This window comes from Frieseomelitta varia, unplaced genomic scaffold (genome assembly GCF_011392965.1).
Source record: "Frieseomelitta varia isolate USP_RPSP 00005682 unplaced genomic scaffold, Fvar_1.2 scaffold_428, whole genome shotgun sequence".
In the NCBI taxonomy this organism is placed as follows: domain Eukaryota; kingdom Metazoa; phylum Arthropoda; class Insecta; order Hymenoptera; family Apidae; genus Frieseomelitta; species Frieseomelitta varia.
This window is the reverse complement of record NW_025110177.1, coordinates 190,398-201,293: the sequence shown is the minus strand read 5'-3', so window position 1 is coordinate 201,293 and position 10,896 is coordinate 190,398. Positions and strand designations below refer to the sequence as shown.

Below are 10,896 nucleotides of genomic sequence, written 5' to 3'. Positions count from 1 at the left end.
TTTTTTTTTTTTTTTTTTTGGTGATTTTTTTTTTTTTTTTTTTTTTTTTTTTTTTTTTTTTTTTACGTCTTGTTAACTTCTTGCGCTGGCAACTGATTGCGGACCGTAACGAGCAACCGAGTCGTATACAATTAATTCGTCGATTTCTTTTTGAACTCGTCGAATGGTATGATATCACTGGATAGAAATTATTGAGAGATAATATAAATTTATTATTTGCGCTGGAATGACGTGCCACGCACGTCGACAATATTTGGCCTAAAATTGCAATATTTTCTCAATTTTAAGTAGTGTTATATATATTATAGTATATTATTAATATCCAGGCAAAACAAATAATAAATTTATTACTTTGTAGTAATTTCTCTCCAGTGATATACCGATGAATTCAAAAAGAGGACGAATTTTTGTACACGGTATTTTGGTCACTCGTTATGGTTCGTGAACCAGTTACTAGCGCAAGAGGTTAATTACACGAGAATATCGACTTCGTCTCGATCTCTACGTTTCAAAAGAAAACAAAGGATTTCAGAATGAAACGAGCTAAATTCCAAGTAACCCAACGTTCTGTGCTTTCCAGATGCAAATGTTATTCTTTCAACCGAGATAATAAATTTCCTTCCGAAATTTTCGTTCGAGCTTTTTCACGAAGCTTTTCGACTTCACTGCGCAGCGTATGAAGAGTATTGTTACGGCGCAGCGCGACGACGAACGATAGTTGCTACCCGCTTCGCTGGTCGTTCTCTCGTCGTGCCTTTTACAGCTGCCGGAGAGATATTTTTACGAGGACGAGATGTAGAATAAATACTTATATTTTACTATTATACAAATATTGATTGTAAATGTGGATGTGTTATGAGTCGGGAGAGGGCACGCTAGCTCTCCTCGTGACTGCATCACTGCTGCGTGCTCCGTGAATCAACGTCTTCCTAGAATGGTCTACGATTTTCTGGCCACAGCCAATTATCCCTTTTTCTAGGCTGTGCTTTGTTTCTGCCCTACCGAGCCTTTCCACATCCTGCCATAGAAAATGTCCCTAGATGAGAGTATAACAGAACATCCGCAGAGTCGAAGCTTCTTAGGAATTGACCTGGGTGACTGCCTCGGCGGGTTCTGTTCTGCGCCAGAACAAGGCATGTGTATAGAATTCGTCGTTTGACTTCGAATGATAATACCTCATAAAAAATTTGTAACAACTCTTTCTCTTCTTTTTCTTTCACCTTTGTTTTCGCTTTTTGTTTCGTGATATGTTCATTTTCTTTTTTTTTTTTTTTTTTTTTAGATTGAAAGTATCAAGGTCGAAATTCGAATTTCGAAAACTACTTTTTTTGCAATTACTCCTGTTACTCAGTCATATTTTTTTTCCTTTTCTGTTCGCTCTCTTTACTCTCAATCTCGTCCACGTGGCGTGGATACACGTGGCGCGCGCTCATTTCACACACCGGCTCGCAATCCGGGCTATTGTCTCTTTGATCGAAATTTGATTAGAGTTCGGGAGAGATCTCTCTGTTTGGCGCCCCCCCGCAGTGGTGGAAAATTCGTGCGCGAATAAATCCATGTAAATTGCACGGCGTAACGAAGATCCGCTTATAATTATTCCTCATTAATATCGTGACGTCAAAAGCACTTCGCTGCTAAAGTGTTTATAACAGGCTGTTGATTTAATTTCAACGAGCCCGCCCTGCGAAAGGCGAATGCAAATGAAAGGGAGCCACTTCTTCCTTCTCCGCTCTTCGTTGAACTCGCTTTTGTCGATCGCAATTGTGCAGACGCTGACGAAAATTAATTTTTAATCGAAACTCGATAATCGCCGTCGCTCTGAGTTATGCAGTCGGAAGTTATCAAGTGCCCAACAGTCGTCTTTGATTTTGCACGCGGTATGAATTCCAATTTTCTTGTGTAAGACTTCACCGTGTTACGTAATTTTTATTACGCAACGCGGTGAAATTGCAGTCAATTAAATCACAAGATTGTGAACAAAAATTTCTACATTAGACGTTTATATTAGACAGATTATGTTGCACAAAATTTTGATTAAATCTCGATGAATTTAAAATTAAGATTAGGTCGAAAGACCTGAAACTAGAAATTCTAAATATTACAAACTTTGATAATATTTCCAGATTGTATTGTACAAAATTTTGGTTAAATCTCGATGAATTTAAAATTGAAACTAGATCGAAAGACCTGGAAACTAAAAATTCTAAATATTATAAACTTTGATCAAATTATACTTCCAGATTGTATTGTACAAAATTTTGGTTAAATTTCGACGAATTTAAAATCAGGATTAAAATTAAAAATATCACGAACCAGATATAATTACAAGTAATTAAATTGTTTCTTTTTCTCTTTAACCAAATAAAAATCAAAAGCTCTTTGACCAAACTCGCGAACAGGACACACGTCCAAATTACATTGATGTGAAATTAGTCACGAGTCGTTTCCCTCCTCTTATCGCGACGATATATAAAAGACCCTGGTGACACATTTCGGTCTTACGTAAGCAATAATATGATTTATATTTCGCCGGTTTCGTGTCTACCGGATACCGAACGCTTCTCACCACATCGATATCGTTGATTCATAACAAAGCTTCTGAAATTCTCGCGCCTCGCGTTCTTTGTCGAGACCACTGACTCATCCTGGCTCAATTCCGAGGACGAGAACAGCGTTTCGTTTCGCTCTGAAAGAAACGGAAACCTGTCCGAGGTTGTCTCTCGATTTCAGAATACGTATATATTTTTAACTCGTGTTATTCCGGTAATTGTGCTTTTAAGTTCAATTTTCAGGTGCCCGATACTCGAAATTTCGAATAAATAAATGACAAAACATTTTTAACATCTCTCAAACGAATATTTTTCCAGAAGATTCAGAGAGAATTATTATTATTATTATTATTATTTAACTATATTATATTTTATTATTATTATTATTTAATTATATTTAACTATATTATATTATTATTATTTAACTTTTTTTTTTTAAATGTTAGAGGATTTTCATGTCATTCCAGGATGTTCCAATATTTGACCGACGTTGCTCCATTAGTAAAGAATTATTAAATTGTTTTCTTGAAACGACAAAGTATAATATTTTGTAATTATTCTACATATCGTAGAAGTGTGACAACTAGTTTAGACAGTTTTTAGTGAAATAATTTTTTCCATTCGCATAACGGGAATTTTATGCGTCCTAGGATCTTTAAATTTCACTGCAACAATTTTCGTGATAAAAGTTTTTTCTTTAAATAACGATCAAGTTAATTTATTTCTGTGGTCAGTTTTATCCTTACCAGCAGGAGCAAACACACTGTTATTATTTTCGAAATTTTAATACATCTTTTCTTGATCCTATAGGCGAAAGAAATCTGGACATTTACACCATTGAACAACATTTGTTTTCTCGACATTTATACCAACACTTGATTTTCTCAGACATTCAGAAACTTACATTTTCATTTTACCAGGATTTGGATTTCGCAAATCACTATAAATAAAAATGGTACACAAATACGTATCCAATTTATATTATATTAATACGATTATGGAATCATACTATGTGTACTGATAATTTAATATCGATGGAAATATAACGAGAGCTTTATTCATTCAGTTATTGATAATTATTAATTAACAACTACCCTTGCTTTTTCCAGAAATTTTCGAAAAATTTAAGATTAATTACAATCGTTTGATAATTATTGCTTAATCATAATTTATTTCTTTATTTAGTTTAAAAGCGCTCAGTTTTAAAAGTACATAGTTTCAATATATTCAGTTTAAATAAAATTTAAATAAAATTCAAATGAAATTAACTACTACAACTAAAAAAAAAAAAAGTAACAATGCCTGATATTGGTAAAACAGTTGACGTTCTTTCGATGCCAATTCGCAGAATACACCACCCCTCTTAAGCGTCCGCTTTCAGTCCCATTCAGACTGTGTATTTACACAGGGCATAAAAATTTGAGGGACACAGTAAGATTGAAAGCGTCGAAGAGTGCGGCGTAAAAAAGAACAAAATCAAACGCGTTTGCGGATTACGCGGCAGCGAACGACAAACACCGTGTTTAATTGGACTTGTTGATCGGTGAACCAGAGGCGGGGGTTAATGAAAATTTCAAAGCGGAAATATGAAAGCGGACCTCCCCCCGAAACAAGTTAAACTCGCTCGAACATGCATATTTAAAAAGGACGGCCGTCTGTGATGCGGAAAACGCGCGAGTTTTTTCTTTTTTTCTTCTTCGATCGAAGGGAATACGTATCGAAGGAGGGGGAGGCTGTTCAAACGAAACGAAAGCGGGATCGCTGTTCAACCCTTACGTAACCAACCAGAATGCCCACTGCAAAGTTATCTAGCAAAGCGTCAGCGAGTTTGAAACTTCGATATTTTTATTTTTACAATTCCTTTTCAATATATAAATTCTCGGAAGTAAAAATATCGAGCGCCATTTTCGGCTTTCAATTTTTGATTCAAACGTCGTGAGTTTGATTGCTCGCGCCGATCCTCGATGGAATTGATCACTTCAGTATTTTTAGCATTTACGTGATTTACGTTTGTATTTTCTGATCGTTCCGGTATCGCGAGAAATATATGTTTTTAATCCTCGATATTCGAGATTTTTACAGTTCTCGGTTTGTTAAAAATTTGATAAAAAATTGTTGCGCTTCAAGCGGCTGACGTGTCTGACAGTAAAATTGAAACCTCTTATAACTCTTGATAATTTCCTGACAATTCCTTAACTCTTGGCTCTTAACGATTAACAATTTTTTAATCGACGAAAATTCGACTCGTTCGAATGCAACATTGTTGCCAAGATCTATAATCTCAGCTTCGAAAATCTGTGATTTCACACGGTGATTGAACAACAGTAATAATGCGTGTAACAGTCCGGCGAGCTGCGGAATTAAACGGGCCGATGTAATAAACACACACCGCGATTTCCAATTAACAACGAACTATTTATACCGCGCGTGGTTATCCATGCGTGTTGGGAAGAAAGCAGGAACTGAAGGCGTGTTTGTCGGCCTCTCGAAGCCACGGTATCTCGAAGGGTCGATAAGTGGACGTCAATTTATAAGTGATTCCTCGTGGTCGACGATTGTGCGCTACTCCAGTTTTTCTCGATCTCGCGGTTTAGTTATTAGTTTTCGGCTCCCCTCGGTAGTTAATCTCACTCTCTTCTCCTCTTTTCTCTCGTTTCTTTTTTAAATGCTCTCTTCGATAGGGAAGAAGCGAAATGAAATTTTTTCGAGCGAAGCGCCTCTCGCGTTGAGTATATAGATACGCTGAAGCTCGCGACAGCAGAGTGTGTTCATTCGTGCTCGTTTTAATTAAAGAGATCGATATTGTCCGGGGTAAGGCGGTCGACAGATTGATATTTTGCGACTTTGTTCCGAGTGATTTTGGTATTTTTAATTTCTGTTCAAACAAAAAAAGAAAAAAGAAAGGCAAATGTAAAATTCAAGGTAAAAATTAAACAGCGTCGTAGCACTGATAGAGACAAACGGGATGAGAGTATTAATATATAAACATAATACATGATGAATAAATAATGAGATAATAAAAATGATGCTGATTCACTGTTATTGAAATAATGTTTAACTACGTAGGAGTAAGATCTTTCCACTTTGATTTAATTATAGAGAATTGACGATTGTGAAAAGAATTTTTTTAAACCAATTGAACACAATGGAATGGACGCAGTGACAAACAGAGAAAATCGTCACTTTCAGAGATTGGAACTTCTGCAAGTTGTCAAGTACATATCTTGCGTTTCAGAAATCACTTCCTACTAAAGTAAATCCGTAATGTTTTTTAGTTTGCGAATTACTCGGGCGACATTCGAAGGAAATAATTGCTTGAACTTGAATTTAATTCAAAACTAATAAAGTTAGTTCTCCCTTGTATTTCGATGTTTTATTAAGAGAGACAGATGGGGAGAAACTTTCGTCGAATGTTCGACTTTCGAAGTGTCCCGTAATTTTATATTTCTCCAGAGAGGTCGACGGCGTCAATAACAAGTCAAAAGAATTTTTTTAAACCAATTGAACACAATGGAATAGACGCAGTGACAAACAGAGAAAATCGTCACTTTCAGAGATTGGAACTTCTGCAAGTTGTCAAGTACATATCTTGCGTTTCAGATGTTATCGGCCAAAAGTCACTTCCTACTAAAGTGAATCCATAATGTTTTTTAGTTTGCGAATTGCTCGGGCGACATTCGAAGGAAGTAATTGCTTGAACTTGAATTTAATTCAAAACTAATAAAATTAGTTCTCCCTTGTATTTCGATGTTTTATTAAGAGAGACAGATGGGAAGAAACTTTCGTCGAATGTTCGACTTTCGAAGTGTCCCGTAATTTTATATTTCTCCAACGAGGTCGACGGCGTCAATAACAAGTGACGAAAACTGGATTTCGAGTAACAGCAGATGATTGTGCAGGATGCGGGCGTTAATTGCGTAACTGGCCGTGCATGGTTCATCCTTCGATACTACCAGGCGTCAACGACGATAGACGCATTTTTTCAAGAAGCTTATCGACACTGATGAATCGACGTCGGGCGCCGAGTCGTCACGTCACCGTCTGGCTTCAATCCCCCGGAATTGTTCAACTCGTAAATATCGCGCCGATGAGACGGGAAACGTTCCGAGATTCGTTCGTACGAAACTCGTGGCATAAGTTTCATGGAGTTTCATCAATTTCCTCCTTCCTCTCAACGGTTCACTTTAATTTGCTATTTTTTTTTTTTTTTTTATCGTCGAATTTTATCGCTTCGTTTTTACTACCCCTAAACTGGAAAGCTTTCGATCGAACGCGAGTGTGTTTAAAAACGTTGAGATGTTTCTAACGACGAGAGAATCCAAATAAAATCACTGGTTTCAGTTTTCCACAGTAATATTAAATAAAGTTTTATTATTAAGCACGAAATTAATATTAAATATAATTATTTATTATTGTTATTTAGTATTAAATATAATTATTTATTATTATTATTTAATATTAAATATAATTATTTATTGTTATTATTTAATATTAAATATAATTTGATATGCTTTCAAATACCTGCTTTTCGCCAGGGCTAGTATGAGAGTAAATGTATTTTCGAAATAGGTGACAGATATATTTTTCATTGTCCGTTTTTTAAAGAGATTTTTCGACTTTTCTTTTTACCAAGCTTCTCTTTTATTTGTTATTTTTTTGTCGTGAAATTTGTTCTATTCCTACGACAATATTTTTGAGAAATAAGTGATAGAAATAAATAAATCTCTTGAGAGTTTAGAGGTTTTAGAATTTTTTACAAGTCTTCTTTTTACCGAACTTCTCTCAATATTTTGCTTTTGTTTATCGCTTTTATTTATTGCGAGATTTATTTGTTCCTGGCATTTCTGGCAGCATTTTCAAAACAATATCTCTTTGAAGCGATTTTACGAGTTTTCTTTTTACCAGACTTTTTTCAGTGTTTTACTTTTTTTTTATTAACCTTATTCCGAAAGGGAAACTTTTACTCATTGTTCTTATTATGAAAAGAAATTCTATAAAGTGAAATTTTTCTGTTTCACTTCTGAAACTGGGATTTTCGAAATATTGTTGGTGTTAATAAATGTTGTGAATTCATGTTTTTCTCGTTGTTGATTATTATCGAAGTACAATTGTCGGTTAAGTAAATTCCTCTTATTAATAAATTCGTGATTGGTTTGTTTAATTACTTGAATCACCGAGTTTCGAGCGATTTTGCAAATTACATTGATTATCCTGTGATTGTTGGAAATGTGTAATCAATTCAAGTTATATTCGCTTAACAATTGCAAGTAATTAATCCAAGTTACAGTTGTTTAAACGAACATAAAATACTATATTAACAATCGTATATGTATGATACTAGACAAATTATTAAAAAAAAAAAAAAAGAAAAAAAGAAGAAATACTGTAATATTATTTACAGAAAATAACGTGTACTATTAGCTTTCAGTTTCTTCCGCAATATCGAGTTAATCGTTAGATAACTTGCCGTTCATTCTCACGAAAAAATTACGAAGGAAATATTTGACCATAATTATTACAATCATTAAAAAAAAAAATAGTATATTTTCTCTTTTCCTTTTACCATTAAATTTCTACCAAAACGCTCAATTACATGTCAATGCGAAACAACTATCGCAGAATGTAATTCTACTCGTAATTTTCACATTTAGGTCGTGTGTATTAGTAGGTTAAATAGCGTTACGTGTAACAGCTCACACGTTGTATCGGTTGATTTCACTTTGCAAACTAGAGTATGTTCAAAACAGTTTCTAATTCATTTTGCAATGCGATTATTAATATCCATGTAATTTGCGTTCACACAAATAAAACTGTGTTAATTAGTTGAATATTAATATAGTTATACGAATAAATATAATATTACGATAAGGAAACTATCGACGTCTTCTAATTTTCTCCTATGTTTAAATAATTCTGTCCACAGTGATATGGATATATTCGTATTTTTGACAAATTGAAAATTCAAAATTATTTGACGTTATTGACATGCATAAATATGCATGTTGTAAAAATCACTGCACTTTGGATACGTGCTTTGGATTTCTCGCACGGACGCACCGATTTATTTGATTTTTACGAGTCAATCAATAAAATTTAATTTCATTCAATTAACGAGTCCACGGCTCGTCACTCGCCCAATGTATCGTCCAATAATCACGGTCGCAACGATCCATCAAACTACACTCCACGGAGAAACACGGAGATTCATGGTTGTTGAAAAGGTTGGATCGCGAGAGATCGCGATCGCAGAGCAGTGTTTCAGAAACGTGAATGAAAATGGTCCGGGGAAGGGCGAAGGCCTTAATTAATAGCGCACGGTGGGTATTCACGTCGACGAAAGGCGAGCTGGGTTCATTCCGTAGACGTCAATGGCGGGGTTTCGCATCCGTCTGGAGGATGTTAACGCGAGTTTGCGAAAGGGACGGGCTAAATGAACACCGTCACATCCGGTGTCGCGTAACTCGCGACCGATTACGGACAAGAATTCAGAATGACACGCGTGCACGTGCACGAAACTCGCATAAAATCGACCCGATCGCTCGATCGACGTCAAACGTGTTTAATTTTCGATCCCTCGACGCGTTGGAAATTTCGGCATACAGGGTGGAAAGAAAAGTTTGTGCGATAGGTCTAATTTCAAAGTCAAAAATTTTTTTCTTGCATCGTGCTATTGTATTCTACTAATCACGAGGGTAAACCTTTATCGAGGAACCTAATAATTCTCTTGAAAAAAAATTTACACTGAGGACGCGTGGGTTCTAACAGCGACTTTATGATTCCGAACGCGTGGTTTTAAGTTTCGTACGTCGAATAACGTTAACAGTTTCATAGAGTTTTATCATTTGATTATTTAGTCACACGCTGATGCTATAACTGTGATAAGTCAAACGTAGTCAAACTTCATCCAGAACTATAAAGTCGCTGTTAGAACCCATGCGTCCGCAGTGTAAGTTTTTCCAAGAGAACTATTAGGTTCCTTGAAAAAGTTTCACCTTCGCGACAAGTAGGATACAGCAGAACAGATGACAGAAAATTTAAGGTAGCGGTCAATTTGCCACAATCTCGTCCACGATATCATCGCGGATAAACTTTCTTTCCACCCTGTACAGATTCGTTCGTCGAGAGCCACGTGCTCTCGATCCTTTTTTCCTTTCTTTCGTTCTTCCTTTTTCCTTTTATAAAGCTTGATTGTCGCGCAGCGTGAGAGTAACGTGAAAAATTTGTCCGGTGGAGAGAAAGGGTATTAAGTGAGATTGATTGGGCTGGAAGTCCTGATTGAATTTGGAAAGTGATAGTCGGTGACGGAGAATTTCAACAGAGATTTTTTTCAGACGCTTTAAGCGCAAGTTCCGCGTTTTCAATAGGACTTGATTGAAAGTGGAATCGAAGTTTTCCACTGATGGGTGGAGGGGGGAGGGTACGCGGAGGGTTGATAGAATTTTAATTGAGCCTCGCGAGTTGTTTGTGACTTGAGTAAGAATTGATACCTTTTTTCGTAAAATGTTCCCCACGCAGAACGTGTGGAATATCGAAATCGGTGGAATTTATGCTGTTTTCATTGATTACTTTCGTTAGAGAATGCGTTGGAATTATTAATTTCTGAACATTTCTAATATGAATATCGCCGGAATTTTAATATTACTTTACAACGTTTCCGAAATAATAAATTTTCAAGTTGTATTATCCGCAGCAACTGTAATATAAATTTTCGTGTGAATTTTAATGGTGGTTAGTCGAACTTGAAACTATGTTAATTTGCGGATATAAAGTACTAAAAATTGTTTCTGAGATAATTTCACTGAAAGTTGAAAGTTGAAATTGTTGATTGAAACGAATTGTTCCTGTTCTTTCAATTGTTTATCCTTAACATCGAAAGAAGATATTGATAAAAGATTTTTAGAAACAAATTGTATTACGCTAGAGAGTTGATAAAGTGTATAACATATTATCGGATTTCACCAAGCAAGAAATATTATAAAATCGACGTAGAGAAACAGATTTTGCTGGTTCAGCGTATTAAAATACTCCAGTAGGTGTATATTTAATTTTTGTAAACACTGAGTTACCCTGTTAATTATTTCCTTATCATTTTCTTTGTGAAACACAAAAATCTAACAACGAATCGAAAATCTCAAGTCGTTCAATATTTTCTATCGAACGACCAGATAGATAAAATTAAATTAGCTTCGTTCAAATTAATCCACGAGACAATCTCACGTCTCTCTTTCCATCTGTCTCAGTCAGCTCTCAGATTCAGAAGAATCTTCGCAATCGAAACGACAAATGCGTATCGACTAAATACTTTTGCGCCGCGAGAAATCGCGAAATCGCGCTGGTTTCAAGACTA

At 35.5% G+C, this 10,896-nt stretch overlaps 1 protein-coding gene across 3 annotated transcripts in view; it reads left to right on the top strand.

Annotated features, from left to right (window-relative positions):
• The window catches only part of LOC122531935 (rap guanine nucleotide exchange factor-like), a 227,733-nt gene extending 217,793 nt beyond the window's left edge, over positions 1-9,940 (top strand). The window contains exon 3 of one of the 3 annotated variants that reach the window (XM_043660270.1): positions 9,881-9,940. In XM_043660270.1, coding sequence (XP_043516205.1) covers positions 9,881-9,889 — 9 coding nt within the window. In that variant the 3' untranslated portion in view covers positions 9,890-9,940. Of the gene's footprint in view, positions 1-6,448; positions 6,851-9,880 lie in introns of those variants that run through there. The other 2 variants (XM_043660268.1, XM_043660266.1) reach the window with 2 other exon arrangements.
• The last annotated feature ends 956 nt before the right edge of the window (positions 9,941-10,896 follow it).